Below are 17,695 nucleotides of genomic sequence, written 5' to 3' on the forward strand. Positions count from 1 at the left end.
TGTTCGGTTCACGTTGAGTACGGATGGAATGAATCCGTTTGGTGAGAGAAGTAGCACCCACAGCACATGGCCAGTGATACTGACAATGTACAATCTGCCTACATGGCTGTGTCAGAAGAGAAAGTATCTTTTGCTATCCGTGCTTATACAGGGCCCCAAGCATCCTGGCATCGATATAGACATTTTTTTTAGCCTCTGATGCAAGAGATGGAAACTTTATGGAAGGAGGGTATCGATATATATGATGGTTTTGCACGGGAACCCTTTAATCTTAGAGCTATTATATTCGTCACTATCGATGATTATCAGGCATTGTTTGTCCTGTCAGGACAGATCAAAGGTAGGACGGGATGCACGGTGTGCGTGGATGACACCGTATCGTCTTTCCTTGAGGGTTCCCGGAAGGTAGTTTACCTTGGATACAAACATTTCTTGGTTGAAGGGCATAAGTACCGAAGTAAGAAGTTCTATAATCATTTTGATGGCAACCCTGAATTCTGTTTTACTCCAGAACGACAAGACGGGCATTATGTTTTCAATATGGTCCGAAACGTCAAGGTCATTTATGGGAAGAAGAAGGAAGATGGGAAGAAGCAAAAGAGAGATAAGGCACCTATCGAAAGTGTACCATTCAAGAAACAGTCCATCTTCTACAAGTACTTGCCGTATTGGGCAGATCTTGAGGTCAGTCATGCAATCAATGGTATGCACCTCAAGAAAAATGTGTTTGGTAACACAATTGGGCTCCTCCTGGAGACATCTGCCAAAACAAAGGATACATACAAGTCACGACAGGACTTGGTAGTCATGAAGATAAGAAAAGATCTTCACCCTGTTGAGGAAGGGAATGGTAGATACGAACTTCCCCCAGCTAGCTACAACTTGACACATGATGAGAAGAAGGCAATGTGCGAGAGCTTAAGAGGGATCAGAGTCCCTAGTCGTTTCATGTCCAACATAAGAAAACTAGTGTCGATGAAAGATTTGTCACTATGCGGCTATAACTGTCATGGTTGTCCTGTGTTGCTGACGTTGTTCCTCCTGATTGCAATCAGAGCAATCAAGCCAGTATATGTAAGGATGGTAATCACTCGGTTGTGTTACTTTTTCAATAGGATTTCACAAAAGATGATAGATGAAGACGAGTTGCAGGATCTCAAAGAATTCTTTGCGGAAACTATGGCGCAGCTCAAGATGTGCTTCCCTCCGGGGTTTTTTGACATAACCGAACACCTAATGATTTACATGGTCGACCAGATACGGGCACTTGGTCCACTTTACCTTCATGAAATGTGGACGTATGAGCATTTTATGTCCGTCCTCAACCGATACGTACTGAATCGTGCTAATCCTGAGGGGTCCATGATAGAGGGATACAGTACCGAGGAAGTCATCGAGTCTTGCCTAGGTTACCTAAAGGATAACGTGTCCTTTGGTTTGCCAATTCCACGTTTTTTGGGGAGGTTGGAAGGTGTGGGCACGATTGGGAGAAAAATCTTCATCGACAAAGATTTCAAAGGTGTGCAACAAGCATATTATAGCATCTTGTAGCACCTCACGTTAATGACATCTTTAGTCAATCAACACTTGAGAATGATTCGTGCAGAAAGTAATGGTCGCTCGGCTGATTGGATCATGAGAGAACACAAGCGTCGACTGGCTGCATGGTTGAAGGACTTGCATCTACCAGATGGGGAGTCCGTGGAGGAACAAAAAATCAAAAGATTGACAGCGGGTCCATCTAGCCAGGTCACATCATGGCAAGGGTACGATATTAATGGATATCTATTCTATACTGCCACCAAGGACAAGAAGACTATGTCCCAAAATAGTAGTGTTCGTATTGCTGCCTTAGACGAGAGAACAGGACAAAATATTACATATTTTGGTATCGTACAAGATATATGGGAAGTGCACTATAGTTCCAATATACAAATCCCGGTCTTTCGGTGTCGTTGAGTCAAACATCCGAAAGGTGTTGAGGTGGATGGATATGGACTCACGGTTGTAGACCTCAACAATATTGGATACAAAGACGACCAATGGGTACTTGCTTCACAAGTCGCGCAGGTACTCTACGTAGCTGATCACGCAAAGAAGACAAAACACGTTGTTGTCTCTGAAAAACAAGATATCATAGGAGTTGAGGGAATCGATGATGTGGAAGAATAAATCAGTATGATCAAATGAACCTCTTCACAGACCTTCCACAGAAGATTAAAATTATAGAAGCAGGCATCAGAAAAGATGAGAAGCCTTGGGTGCGCAAAGATGGTGAATCGAGAATTGTTACCACTTAAATATATCGTGCATTTCTGTATTAATGTGCGAAAGTGATTGTAATATATTTATGGTAATACAATTGTTCAAAACATTAGCCTCATTTTGTATCAGATTTTGATATTGTTGATGAGATTCTGAATCAAAGATAGCCTTAAAGTTCACAATTTTATCAAAATTATTCTTTTTCAAAAAATCTTTTTCAAAATTATTCTGAAAAAGATTCTGATATTTTTCAAAATACACTCCAATGTGATTATGATATTTTTCTTGTACCACACATGTCACAATTTTATCATGTGTTTTACTCCCCTACATATTTGTAGGGGCGGGTGGGGGCCTGGCCTGCCCCAACAAATCATTTTCAAAATAATTCAGGAAATTCATTTAATTGAAGATGTTTAGTGATAAAGAGTTTAGTGATAAAGAGTGTTCAAAACACAAAGTTAGCCTTAAGTGATATGTGATGATAGCCCCAACAAAACAGTTTAAAAAATGACAAATTTTTATCACAAGCATTTGATGAGGTGAACAACACGTCAAAAATATGAACAATACAATTCAAGATGTTTAGTGATAAAGAGTGTTCAAAACACAAAGTTAGCCTTAAGTGATATGTGATGATAGTGTGACTTAGTTACACGTTAGGAAATGGACAATTTATTTTATTACACAACTGGAGTTATTTATTTTTATTGTACAGATGACAATACCTTTATGTTCGAAATTTCAGAATTTTTTGATGCTTTGTACTATTTTTTGGATTTAAATGATTTAACTACGTATTTTGAAAATTGATTTGTAGGGGCGGGCCGGGACCTCACCCGCCCTTACAAATCGGTTCCTATATATACCGTCGGGCGCGGGACTTAGAAAATATTTCGGAGCTGAAGAGCGGGACGCCGTCGCGCCACCTCTTGCGCCGCCGCCGCAACCCCCTTCGCCGCCAGCCTGCCCGCTGCCCCGGCCCCGCCGGTCCGCTCCCCTAGGCCCCATCTCCCCGACCCGCCGCCGAGCCCGCTCCGGCCGCGCCTCCTCCGGTGCCGCATCCTCCACTCCGACCCGCCGCCGCGCCGGCTCCCCCGACCCGCCGCCCCTCCTCCGCACCCGCCTCCGACCGTGTCCTCCCCAGCGGTCCCTCCCCATCGCCGCGCCACCTCCTTCGCCGCCGGCCTCCGCGCCCGACCTCGTCCACGGCTCCCGTCTCCTCCGCCTCGGCCGCCTCGTCCCCGCCGCACCCCAGATCCGGCCCAGATCCGACCACCTTCTCCCGGCCGCCTTCTCCCAGCGCGGTCGTCCCTCCCCGCCGCCGCCTGCACCCGTACGTCTCCTCCCCACCGGCTCCTACCTCCCCGCCGCCACCGGCGCCGCCCGCCTCCCCGTGAGCCGCTCCTTCCTCATGAGCTCCATCCGCCGGCCAATGACATGTGGGGCCCGGGTACCCACTGACATGTGGGGCCCGGCTGTAAGCCCCTTGTTAGGGTTAGGGTTCGAAATATAGTCTGATTTTTATTTAAATTATATCTTAATTATTTAGTTGCAAGTAATTATTCAAAAGAATTTACAATTTAGAATAATTAGATTAATTTGTATTATTTTAGGGTTAATGGTTTAGAATAATTTGAATAATTTAGGGTTTAGAATAAATTGAATAATAGCATGTGATGTGATGTGTCTCCATATTTCCCATGTCATATTCTATTCAAATTAGCAATTTGCAATTTTTATAATTTTGTTAATTCAAAGTGTATGATTTTCCCATTATCAATTTCCCCATGTGATATTTTTGATACAATGTGTTAATTCAAAGTCTTCGTATTGTAAATCTAAATTGAATGTCTTATTTCTGATTTATTTTGTAGTATTGTAGTATTTTGAATCATATTGTACTTATAAAGTCTGCATTTGTAGCATTTCTATTCGAAATAATTGTAACTTATCGGTGCAATTTGTATAAGTGGACATTGTGGATTCTTTCTGTACTTTATAACAAAATACGAGGTCTATATTGTGGCTTAAATTTGAAATCGTTTAATGTGCATTTGCAGCATTTGTATTCCAAGTAATTGTATATTAAATGTGAAATGTTCGTGATCCATGTAGAAGTCGTAAATGGATCATCCGTCGTCATCCTCCCCACGAAGGGATGACGCCGAACTGTAAGACAAGCTTCGAGAAATTGCATCCAAGATGGAGTTGGAGACCCAAGCCGATGTTGATGTCCAATCCGCGACGGACGAGTCTGAAAGTGGGGACGAGGATGGCCCTAGGATTGGAAAAGGGGCTTGGAAAGACGGCAGGTGGCAGGATCCGCTCGATCCACACCCGTTTCCGCAAAGAGACTGCCATTCAATGGAGGCGCTTGATCCGGATTACGAACTGGAACAACGTCAGGTAATGAAAACACGACAAATTACAATGAAGCAATTCCATACATTTTCATAGACTACGCATTAGGACTTGACGAATCATGGTCCATGCAGGCGCCGACAGGAAGGGGTAAGCGCCGATGCCAAGCCCCTAGCCCCATAGAGGAAGACAATGAAAGCTCGGACCCCGAACCTGCAAGTACATCCTCTGACGTACATAACAAAAGGAAACGGGTCAGCAAGGCAGAAACCAGTACCCCGAAGCGCAATTTACTGTTAATGCAATTAGCGCGGCAGGAGAGCCTGTAGAACCTCCGCAGATTGTTGTAAAGTTTCGAAATGCTATCAGTGCTATAATAAGGACAAAGATGGTTTTGGATCCAACGATCCCAAGTTGGCCCCTTGTTCCTGAGGGGAGAAAAGAAGCGATGTGGCAATTGTTGAGCAGAACTTTAATTCTGCCCAGAGGAACTAGAGAACAAGTTAGGCATTATGCTCTGAAGATGTTGGGTGAAACATTCCGCCGGTGGAAGAGCGAACTGAATACACGGTATGTCCAGAAGGGTCGAACGTCATTCGCAGATTACGGGGACATCACACCAGCACAATGGGAAGAGTTTGTTTGGTAGAACACCACTAAAGAAGCTAGAGCCCTAAGCCAGAAGCAGACTGAATTGGCAAAGAGCAACATACATAAAGTCCGCCTTGGGCCAGGTGGATACCAAAGGAAGATCAACCAGTGGAGGCGTGAAAGAGAGGCGGCAATAGCTGCCGGCCAACCCAACCCTTATGAAGGAATTGACGACCGTGGATGGCAGTGGCTTGAAGCAAGAAAGCCAAAAATAGTTGAAGGCAAACCAAAATTTGATCAACCCGAGATGGAAGCGGTGGCAGAAAGGATGTTACAACTTGCCCAACTACAGAAAAAAGGTGAGTTCAAACCCAATAGGGAGAAGGATGTGCTTAGTACGGCCATTGGGTCTAAAGAGCATGGAGGCCGTGTTAGAGGTATGTCCTCTAAATTGAGCATCAGAGATGGGTTCGAGAAGGACCGGGCTAGGTACAGGAGCCATGACCGCTATAAATAAGAAATCGTGGCAGCAGCAGAGAGTGCAATGGAAGCAAGGTTCAAGGATTTATTTTTTGCAACTCTCGCGGAGCAGCAGCAGTCGGGCCGACTTATGATTCCTGTCTCCCAAGAGGTGGTCATGTCCCCACCAGTACTTGGCCAAGCGAGTTCGGCATGTGCATAGAGTAGTGTCGACTCGACCATAGCTCAGCAGTACTCGGTGGATACCATAATGACTATTACTCCCTGCTTGTTGCTATATCCGGTCGGCAAAGCTGGAAAGACAAAGGAAGTAGCCAAGGCCTAGGTGCATCCAGCTAGGGGTTTATTTGAGGGAAAACCGATCCCCATCGGATATGCATGCGTACAAGTCGAGCAACTCTTAAAATCAAGCTATGAGGATAACGAGATAGATTTCTCCACTGCAGATGGAAAGAGTTGCCTTGGAGAATGTGTTGGTACCACCATTCTATGGCATAAATGAGATATCTTACTAGTTGATCACATACCTTTGGCTACTCAGGCCCTGCCATCAATAGAACCACGAGAGGCATCACCAGCTGCTCCATTTTCACGAGAGCCAACACCTCAGGCTCACCCATCACCAGCGGCTCCAATTTCCCAACACCCATCACTACGAGAGCTACCTCCGCCATCACCGCCATTACGACAGCCATCCCCACAAGCCCCCGTATCACCACCACAACGAAAGCCATCCCCTCAGGCCGACGTATCACCACCACCACAACAGCCATCCCCACAAGGCCCCGTATCACCAGAACCACGAGAGCCATCCCCACAGGCCAGTGTATCACCAACACGAGAGCCATCACTACATGCACCACGGACTCGATCACCGGACCGACTTCGATTGCTCGATCATTGCTGCCTCGAATACTACGGCCATACCAAAAGAACAAAGAAGGGTCAGAAATTGTTAATAGATGGCATGCCGCAAATATAAAGTCTGATGCAAAGTCTAAGAAGGCTAAGTCCAAGGATAATCTACCAAGTTCTAGTGGCAGCAAATGGCCCGGCTTTTCTACGCCCCGCACTGACACGGAATTCAAATTGTCAATTGGGGTTGATGAAATTCAAGACTTGGAGGATGCTCCTTTAAAGTTTGTGTATGGAAAGGACTTGCTACCGGACTGGGCATTAAGGGATCGTCCTCCTTATATGCGGAGGCTTCATCATTAGTACAAGAGGGCATGTATACTTGGCCTTAAAACCATATATGCTCCGCACCATCCGGATGTTTTTGGACCTAAGGGGCCCGGAATCTTTGATATCATGTTCGATTTTGCAGACATACAACACATGTTCTGTCTCCAACAACTTGGTATTGAAATGGTTCGACTCTGGTGCATATAAGTGCTCATGATACTAATTCATTTTATATTACTGTATAAAGAACTATGTTATGTCCATAAATATGTAATTGTCATACATTATTATCTACAGGATGCAAACATATGATGCCATTATTATAAAGAAAAAGGTCTGATACCTTGACCCTGCTGCGATTGGCAAGGTTGCACACGCCTGGCCAAAATGGATGCCAGACACTGATGACTTCCTAAAGCCATTTCCAACCAAGAAGGAAAAACAAAAGGCACGAAAAAAATTTCATGACGAGACCATCACAAACGTTGCGGCCTACATATCGCTTATGATGACACGATGGGAAGACATGGATGTCATATATGCTCCATACCATATCCAGTAAGTCTAATATCGAACATTTCATAATAAACCATTGCTCGGATCCATGCCTACAAAATGTACATAATATTTTTTTCCTCAGAAATCACTGGATTGCTTTCCTTATACAACGAAAGCTCGGAAAAATTCTCGTTTTTGACTCCTTAGATTGGTCAACCAAGCGTTACGAAGAATTCTTAAAAATTATACAATTGTGAGTGAATTTCTTTTTATCTTTCACATGCACATCTTGTTTATTTCTCTAGAGAAATATACATATATATATTAACTTTCATTTATTTTTTTCATTCATTTTAAAACAGGGCTTACAAATTCTACATTCGTAAAGGAGGAGCTCATCTCACCGACAAACCTAGTGAAATGACTCTGCCCACAAGATTCCCCTGCCACAAGTAACCCGCAGGTTCGGTATACTGTGGGTACTACATGTGCGAGAATATGAGGTAGCAAGAGAGATATACTACAGATCCAGAACGTGTAAGGGGCTACTCTTTATTAGGGTTATATGCATATGTCTACACAATTTTTTTTACTGTCACTAGCACTTGCATAATTTTACCATGATTTCCATAATTGCAGATTCATCCTGAAGAACACGGTAGCCAGCTCCATGAGAAACAACTTCTAAATGTAGTCGACGATTTGTGTCGTTTCATTATGCATGAAGTGGTCAACGCGAGGGGCAAATTTTTTCCTTAAAGTATAAGATTTGGCAACCGAAGATAAATACATTGGGCTTCGTGAATGGGAGAACCAACAGCACCGTGCCGCCACTAGTAGCGGTCCTAGGGAGGATTAGGAGAAAAACATGTATTCAATATACACTTTAACAATTTGTACTGTAATGATGTTTAGTTTTCATATAATTTAATTTTGTATACGTAAGAATTTTTATTTACTGAATATATTCTATGTTTCGATCGCCTACTACATTGAATGAATTGAATTAGCTTGAATGCAAATTGGCGGCAAATTGCAAAAAATAGCGGAAAACATAATTGAAACTTTCAAATTTGAAAAATTATTGGCGGGAAAATCTTTTGTAGGGGCGGGTCACCCCCCACCCGCCCCTGCAAATTCATTTTCAGGGGCGGGTCACCACCCTGCCCGCCCCTGAAAATCCATTTGTAGGGGCGGGTGGGGGGTGACCTGCCCCTGGAAATGGATTTTTACGGGCGGGTTCGTTTTCCGTCCCTGAAAAAGGGGTATTTTTAGCAGCGAGAACTAGCCATGGATTTTCTACCCGTCCCTAAAAATACGTTTTTACCCGCCCCTACAAACCTTTATTGTAGTAGTGTAAGGGCGTGTTTGGAAAGGTGGCCCTGGCCAGCCTGGTCCAGCGTCTAGGCCGTGGCCAGCCAGAGGCAGGTTAAAACGGGCCACCTCTCCTTGTTTGGTTGCCTGGCCACGACGAGCTGGTGTTTGGACACCACCAGGGAGCCGGGCTGGCAGCCCAACTGCCATCAACCGCTCATACGGGCTGGTGTTTGGCGCCAGGCCAAACCACTCAACCGCCAGCTCTCACAGAAGAGCACATACACATGATCAAAACAACTTCTTTCACATACACATTTTCATATATGAATTCATCATCACAATTACAATTTCACAAGTTCATATGAACATAATAATATCACACATTTGACTCTAACACAGATTTGATAATAAAATGAGGCCTCGGCTTTTTGTGATTGGGTGGACTTAGTGCATGGTTCCTTTCATTGGTGGCTGCTAACAAAGATCCAAGAAGAAGCAAATCAGAACTCATGGCTGTCATGGAACTCCTGTGGACATCATTCAGTGCCATCATCTCAAGCAACAGCTTCGTGTTGCAACTGAGTGATGTATCACAATAGCTTGATGACAGTCATAAAAGAAACAGCTAACAGATGAAAAAAGCAGCAACCTTATGTATCACAATAACTGTGACTGTGAACTTTGAACTGTGACCGTGAATTGTGACTGTGACTTGATATTGTGACCGTGAATTGTGATTGTGAACACTTAGCATGAGACTGTGAATTGTGAATTGTGACTGTGAGGGGATTGTGACTGTGATTGTGAATTGCGACATTGTGACTGTGAAAACTTGGTATTGGTATTTTGACCGTGAATAAGTGACTGTGAATTGTGACTGTGAACCTCTCTGTGAATTGTGAATTGTGACTGTGAACCTGTGAATTGTGACTGTGAATCTTATAGTATAGATGTTTGCATCATAGGCCAGTTCCAATTTCTCATGATCCACCAAGATATTAACAGCGATGAAACAAAACCAAAGTGACAACAAAAGAAACATTGCAATAAGTTGTTCATGTAGCCAACAGAGGCTTCAAATAGTCTTACAATACCAAATTCTGCCCAATCTCTTCAGAGTAGAGACAACAACAGACACCATGGACACTATCATGCCAGTAGCTTGCCTCACCATCATATCACGGGTATCAGAAACGTCCATCTACATGCATAGTAATTCAAAGAATATCTAAGTAAAGGTAGCCCTGACTAGCATCAACAAGGAACCGCATGCTTCAAAACATTTATGCATGGCTGCTTGATTGACAAGCCTCCCAGTGCATAGGACAACATCATCGACCACAGTTAAATGAGTAAAAGCACCATCTCGAAACAAAAGTAAAAGCACCGCATCGAAACAAGAGTAAAAGCACCGCATCGAAACAAGAGTAAAAGCACCGCATTGAAACAAAATCATCCAATGCACATCAGAAATACATAAGAAGGATGGGGATTTGGGGATCGATTTCACCTTGGGGAGCTCGGAAGAGGCACAACAAGCACAAAAGACCAGCGGAAAGAGGAAGCAGATCGGGTCGGAAGCAAACCCTAGGTCAACGCCAGCACCGAGGAAGAAGAACCGCACCAACCGGAGTCCCAGCGAGGAAGTGAGGCGTGTCGGCGAGATGGAGCAGATCCGCAGCGGGGGAACAGAGAGGAAGCCCGCCGGTGGCGGACCCGAGCTCGCCGCACACCACCACAGAACCCTAGCTGGTGTCTCACGGGTGTGCACAAATGGAGAGCGAGCGGCGAAGAAGAGAGGGGGCGACGACAGTCGGCTTTATAGGCCACGGATTTCACGCGCGGAGAATGGTGGGAGGAAGTTTCCGCTGTCCCGTGCGAGCCCACCAAAGCCACCCGCCGCCGGCGGGAATCGCCCCAAAATTGCCCGCTCAGCGCCGCGCGGAGCCGAGCCCCCGAGCTACGAAGGAAAATGGCGTACGAGTGGAGCCAGGCGGAGGAGGTGGATCTGGCTCTCGGAGGCCAGGCCGAGGGAGGGGATAATGGACACAAACACCGAAATGGGCTCCCGGGGGCACAGCCGAACCCACGGGCCACCTTTCCAAACACGCCCTAACTTGGGCACCCGGTGCAAAGAAAAAAACTGCATGCAAGATTCCATTGTCAGAGAGAGAAGAGGGAATCAAAGAATAGTATATGTCATTGTTCAGAAGAGAGAATAAAGAATCTTTGTATTAACTAATATGAATGTGGGACCTACTTTAGACAGAAAATAATACTATACGTCGAAGTATTTTTTGCTAAGCTATCACTCCATATGTGGGTCCCCTATTTAGCACAAGGTAGAGTGCAATACACTAGAGTTGCCCTAACTGGCAGTATTTAATGCACTTGTATTTGAGCCCTCAAAAAAGAAAGTATTTAGCGTGCTGTTCTTTTCCTGTGACATGTGTTTGTTTATGAGTAGTAAATTGCAACTGGTATAGTTGTATCATTTTATTTTAATAAAGAGCAAAATGTGTAAATGGATATACTTCCTTCGTCCGAGAAAGAATGCAACTCTCATCCCTATTTGGTTGCCTTTTTTGGCAGCATTGCTGCCGCTGCAGCGCCGTCCGACGGCAGCCACAAAATTTCCCCACCCCTCCTGCAGCTGCAACGCAGCCAAAAAGAAAAAAGGCAGCCAAACAGGGTGCTCGCTTTCTGAGGTGTCAAACAATATCAATTTTAATCAAATCTATACAAAATAGTATTAACATTTATATTACACAATGTATATCATTATATTAATTATGTAATATATTTGTACACTAAATTTATTTTGAGATAAATATTAGTAATTTTTTATATAAATTTGGTCAAAATTGAACTTGTTTGACTTCTCAAAAAGTTAGAGTTGCATTTTTTTTGGGACGGAGGGAGTATGAGCTTGTTAAATATGCGCATATTCATATATACTCCACGACTCCACATAGGTGTATTTTTCCACCTATAATACATCTATTTCATATTTTCATTCACTTGTTTGAGTCTTCTTCATCCATTTTTGATGTCGAGCTAAGGCCTAGCAGAAGTCTGGTATGGCTATGTCACATATAGATAGATTGGACATGGTAGCAACGCTAATACTCCCTCTGTTGTTGCCAAATAGGAGATTTTGATGATCGAACAAGATGCGATGAAGTTGGAACAGAAGATTACAAACCACAAAAAGAGATGGAAAAACTATTTGAAAGGACCAGATATGTTCTTTTGTGTCTTGTGATGTTTGTTATGCTTTACTTGGTGTTTAACTCTATCACTTCACTTCACATTGTGAGTGCAATGCAATAGAGCTAATAGGTTCCAAAAACCAACCTACATAAACTGCTTTCTATCTTGCTTAATTTGTAGAAAGAAACATTTCTACGATGCTACTGTTCTATCTTTTACAAAAAGAATTTTTGATGAGATAACGACCTTCAAAATAGATTGTTTCTAAAAAAATTCTTTGTGCAAATAAGAATTACATCCAGTTGGTTAGATGATATCATTTTATCTAGATACAATTGAGTCTTATTGGTATCATGCATCAATCGACACTACTACTATTCTTAGTTTGCATTTCCAGATATAGTAAGTCTATTGCCATTCTACATCTACTGATTGGTTTGCTTCCAAAATGTTGGCATGCCAAAATATGGGCAAGCTAAATTTTGGCACTCATTTGGTTAAAGGTCAAAAAGGCAACTCCCCTAGCCAAATGCTATTCTAAACTTGCTAAGATTTTGGTAAAAAAATTGACATGCCCATATTTTAGCATGCCCATATTTCGCATGCCAATAATTTGGCATCCAACCAAGTAGACCCATAGTAAATTGTCCCCAAAGTGGAGTACGCAATGCTATAATAATTGGGAACATATCAGGTGCCAACCAACCTCTCCGTGCAAACTATGCAAACTTCAATCTGTATATATATATATATATCTGTGTGTGTGTGTGTGTGTGTGTGTGTGTGTGTGTGTGTGTGTGTGTGTGTGTGTATTCTCTACCTTGATTTTCATTGCCCCTTCTTCTGTTCACTCATTTGAAATTCAATTGTCCAATTATTTTTCTATTTTATATCATGATTGGTGACACACTTTTTTCAAGTTTTGAAATGTTTTGTACAATAAAAGTATTCTATACTCTGTCACATACAAAATAATTTATATCATGTCCACTCATTTTTTTATGTTGTAAATCTTAACGATTTTTACTATCCATAATCAGAATTTTGAAAAAATGATTTAATATAATCCTAAATGTAGCTATAGTTATAAAAAAATTGGACTCTTGCGTTGAGTCTAGCATTAGCGGTAAAAGGTTTTGAAGAACATGTTAGCACTTGGTGGATCAAAGGCATTCGAAGCCCATTGGTAGGGGCCTCTAGAATTTTGGGTGCACTATGTGCGAGTCCACTATACCAGTTTTGAAAATATCATATTAAATTAGGATATCATAAAGAATTATCAAAATATCATCGAAAAACTTGGGATATGTTTCTCATCACAGTTCCCATTTGACACCCTGCTTTGCAAGAAGTCTTGATCGAGAGAACTCACATGAATATGAACGAATCATTTATGGATCCTTCATGTAAACCTTTAAAAACTGCACAAGAATGTTTAAAAATGAATCTCATTTTTTACATTGCAGGTTCATTATATGCACACGACTCAAAAAATGAATCATTCAAGTCTATATGAAGATCATACAAATTGTTCACATGAAATTCAAGTCCGCACATCCCATGTGTGTTCAAACTCATAAAGTAGAGGAATAATAAAAAAAATATAGGCTCATGTGTATCTCCTCAAGATCCTGACACTTCATCAATAATCAAGAATCGGTAGCATCTCTTGTAGTCTTGTGATTTTTTTTTTTTGTGGTTTTGCAGTGAAAAGTTTTTACTATATTTGTCTTCATAAGAGCGTCGACTGTGTGTTTTCTTGATTTCAATACTTCAAATGATAAATTGCTGACTATGCTTCATCTTTTGAGTTTGTGTTGCAGTGAGATATCAAGAATGAAAATCAAGTGCCTTCTTTATCTTTCTTTCTTCAGAAGGAATCATTATCTTCCTGGTCTCTAGTTCTCTCATGACCGGCCATTCTCTCGTTTGTTTAAGTATCATTTGGATCAGATTGTGTTTGAACTCTTGATTCCAATAGCAAATTTTATGGATATTTGGTGTATACATTCTTTTTATGCTCCTACTAATATTTTGTGTTGCATATGGGATGACCATAGGTAAAATAGTAATTTAGCTATGGACATCCCATATGGGACGGAGGGAGTACTCTTTAAAATATTTACCAGAATCTGACGTATGTGACTCCTATGTACGTGTTCCAACTTCCATGCATGTTGGAAGAACGTGCCCAGTCTTTTGTTCAAAGTCCTCACGGCTCATTTTCAGGCGGACAGTGGCAACGACTTTGCTCCATCGACCCCAGCATTCATGTATGTACTACTACTATATAGAAAGCCGGCAGGCGGCAGTTCGCGGCACACCCGGCAGCAAAAAGATCAAAAGCATGTCAACAACGGGTGCCCCGAGCCCGTCCACGACAGCGACGGCTCTCCTGTGCGTCGTCCTGGCCGCCGCCGCGGCGTCGTCGGCCGCGCGCGCCCAGCAGTGCGGGTCGCAGGCCGGCGGCGCGCTCTGCGGCGACTGCCTCTGCTGCAGCCGCTTCGGCTTCTGCGGCTCCACCGACCCGTACTGCGGCGCCGGCTGCCAGAGCCAGTGCGCCGGCTGCGGCGCCAGCGTGGCGTCCGTGCTGCCGAGGGACCTCTTCGAGCGGCTCCTCCTCCACCGCAACGACGCCGCGTGCCCCGCGCGCGGCTTCTACACCTACGACGCCTTCCTCGCCGCCGCGGCCGCCTTCCCGGCCTTCGGCACGACGGGCGGCGACGAGCAGCGGAAGCGCGAGGTCGCCGCGTTCCTGGGCCAGACCTCCCACGAGACCACCGGCGGGTGGCCGGCCGCCCCCGACGGGCCCTTCTCGTGGGGCTACTGCTTCAAGCAGGAGCGCTCCCCGCCGTCCGACTACTGCGACCCGCGGCCGGAGTGGCCGTGCGCCCCCGGCAAGAAGTACTTCGGCCGCGGCCCCATCCAGCTCTCCTAGTAAGCATCCATGCATTGCATCCTGTTCTCTCTCTTCTCCCCCGATCTCATGCATGAGAAATTATTCGATCTCTGACGAGCTCGATCGATCTCGGTGTCGAACTGAACTGATGATCCGTGGTCAGCAACTACAACTACGGGCCGGCGGGGAGGGCCATCGGGGTGGACCTCCTGAGCAACCCGGACCTGGTGGCGACGGACCCCGTGGTGTCCTTCAAGACGGCGCTGTGGTTCTGGATGACGGCGCGGGGCAACAAGCCGTCGTGCCACGCCGTGATCACGGGGCAGTGGGCGCCCACGGCCGCGGACAGGGCGGCCGGCCGGGGCGCGCCGGGCTACGGCGTGGTCACCAACGTCATCAACGGCGGGCTCGAGTGCGGGCACGGCGCGGACCCGCGGGTCGCCGACCGCATCGGGTTCTACAAGCGCTACTGCGACGTCTTCCGCATCGGCTACGGGAGCGGCGACCTCGACTGCGGCGGCCAGAGGCCGTTCAACGCCGCGGTTGCGGTCGGCGACGGCCTGGCGGCGCAGTGAGTGCGTTGCCCCGCGCCTGGATCGGCGAGGGGACTACTACTCGTGCTAGATCGTCAGTGTGATCACCTGATAAAATCGAGGACTTGCTGTGTGGGCATGTTCTTTGCATTTTTGTACATTTTACACCGATCTGCAAAGGCACGGATGCCTCGGTTTGAATAAAGTTCATGTAAAAGTTTGTGCTGAATTCCGAAAATAAAGAACTTGTTCTCTCTGGCGCGGCCGTTGCCGCGCCTAGCTGAGATGACCAGTGTATTTTGGTCGTTTTGCGCCCTTGCTTCATCATAGTTGATGTAGTGACGATATGTTTAAGCAATGGAAATGTTATTTAGCAAGTAAAAGACAAAGATAAGCATTAAGAATACTTTTTTAGGAGCAGCAGTGAATCAGGTAGGTTTCCCAAATAATATTAAATATATTGGTTGAGTGAACCAGCGTATTACGCAGCTTGCCGCTATTCAGAACAATAAAACCGCAAGACCTCTGCTATTCGGAACAATAAAACCGCAAGACCTCGTTTGCTCAGCCATTTCCTAGCAACGGTGTCTTTAGAATAACATCTGCTTGTTGAAGGGGGTCAACCATAAATTTGAGCAAATTAGTCAACAGAAAATAAATAGCGTATACAGAAGTTTGAAAGCTTGCATAGTAGGTTGTAAAATTATGCTTTACCAAGGTAGTAATTATTTACCAAAGCAAATGAAAAAAGCAGTTATATATATCAGGGGTTAGATCACAAATGCCAGTAAAATGAACTATGCATTATATGCTCAATGTAAAATGAAAAATTAGTCACGCGTATATGCTCAACATAGCTGGTTCATGATCATCAAACAATATGCTATATACAACATAAGGCAAAGGAAATAACAGGAATCTGAAATACTGATGATGCTCTGTAATTGGAGAGTAATAATTTTAATAGAGGGTCATTTTTTCGTAGAAGTTTTACCTTGCTTTCTCATGTTCATACATCATTGTAGCAGCAGTAGATTTTTTTTCCTTATAATGGCTATCTGCAGTAATAATTGGTGAGGCTCAAATTAATTTGGCACACAATTAGCAATTCATCTTGTCAAATGAACTCCAACATTAGAAAGTTTTAAAGTGCAATCATTTGTTGTTTTGGAGTCAGAAATATTTGAACATTGTAAATTACAGAGCATTTGTTGTAGCAGTATATATAATTTGCAAGAAAGCATAGTCAAAGATTGATGGAAAAATGGAATCCAATCGAAGTGAGGTAAAAAATGCGAGTTGGATACCTTTAGCTATTTCATCGAACAGCTGATATGCATGAACATTAACACATAGAAGAAAAAAATAAAAATCGATTGAGTATGTAGAATACACGGAGCAGCTAGCATCAGACATGAAGTTCATGAGATGGCCTAGAGCCACTCCAAGTTGCCGCCGCCGCATCCGCTGTTGACGCCGTGGAGGTAAGGCTTGAAGCACCGCAACTTGGTGCGTTCGGCCGTCGATGGGCACCCCCGATAACCTCTCGCTACGCATGCCGCGTCGTCGCTGCAGCTGCTGCCCTGCAAGAATCAGAGAGATCATAAGTCTGGGAGCTCGGGGATAGAGAAAACATGGCACCTCTGGCTTTTGCTGCAAGAGCAAGCTCAAGCACTTGCTCACCGACGAGCTTCGGCTGTGCCCACCTCTGCATTTGCTGGTGCTCCTCCTCTTCAAGCCGTACCATCGACTTTTGCTCTTGCACAGACGGGACAGGACACCAAGCCTTGAACACCCAGAGCATCCGCCCGAACTGATTCCAGGTCGCCAGAGGAGAGCCACGCGAGGAGCACGGGAGGAGAACGGCGTCGGCTACAGCCTACGGAGGGGAGCCGCGGGGAGGTCCGATGTCTCGCGAAGCTGTAGTCGTGGCCCTTGGTCTTCCGCGATCCAAGCCATCCATGGATGATCCGACCACTGAAATTTGCAGGCTACGTGGCCCAATGAGAGGCCTAATCCAGGGTCAGGTTTCGTCTTTTAGATAAGATGAGAGGTCTCAACAACTCTTCTGTGGAAACGTTTTCAGTCTTTCCTGAGGTAGGCAAGTAGCAGTCCCATCATTCGTTGATTCCATTGACTAATATTTTTTATAGTTCAACCACAGATTATATTTTCGTTGAATACTCATGTGAACCTATTCCACGTGTAGAGATAAGAACTGCTAAGAGAATGCTTATCATAGAGAAAAACTATACTGCAACTGCAAGGGCTGCTAAGGATTCAAACAGATGCATGTGGCTTTATTACTTTATAGCGAGTAATCAACTATGCTCGCACGGAACCGGAAAAA

The 17,695-nt window shown here is 44.5% G+C and overlaps 1 protein-coding gene and 1 long non-coding RNA gene across 3 annotated transcripts; one reads left to right on the forward strand and one right to left on the reverse strand.

The window, feature by feature from the left end:
- The first annotated feature begins 14,225 nt into the window (after positions 1-14,225).
- On the forward strand, positions 14,226-15,629 carry LOC120698783 (chitinase 2-like). Its single transcript, XM_039982516.1, has 2 exons — positions 14,226-14,850; positions 14,976-15,629. The coding sequence occupies exons 1-2, from the start codon at positions 14,261-14,263 to the stop codon at positions 15,385-15,387; spliced, it is 1,002 nt and encodes a 333-aa protein (XP_039838450.1). The 5' UTR covers positions 14,226-14,260; the 3' UTR covers positions 15,388-15,629.
- Positions 15,630-15,669: 40 nt separating this feature from the next.
- LOC120698784 lies at positions 15,670-17,317 on the reverse strand. Of its 2 annotated transcripts, none has more exons than XR_005685012.1 (4): positions 17,029-17,317; positions 16,340-16,928; positions 15,901-15,947; positions 15,670-15,868 (listed from the first exon to the last, which is right to left on the reverse strand). It is a non-coding gene; the product is annotated as an uncharacterized LOC120698784 (long non-coding RNA). The 2 variants fall into 2 exon arrangements; XR_005685011.1 differs by having other exon boundaries at positions 17,052-17,303.
- Between the last annotated feature and the right edge of the window lie 378 nt (positions 17,318-17,695).

This window comes from Panicum virgatum, chromosome 3K (assembly GCF_016808335.1).
Source record: "Panicum virgatum strain AP13 chromosome 3K, P.virgatum_v5, whole genome shotgun sequence".
Taxonomy (NCBI): Eukaryota; Viridiplantae; Streptophyta; class Magnoliopsida; order Poales; family Poaceae; genus Panicum; species Panicum virgatum.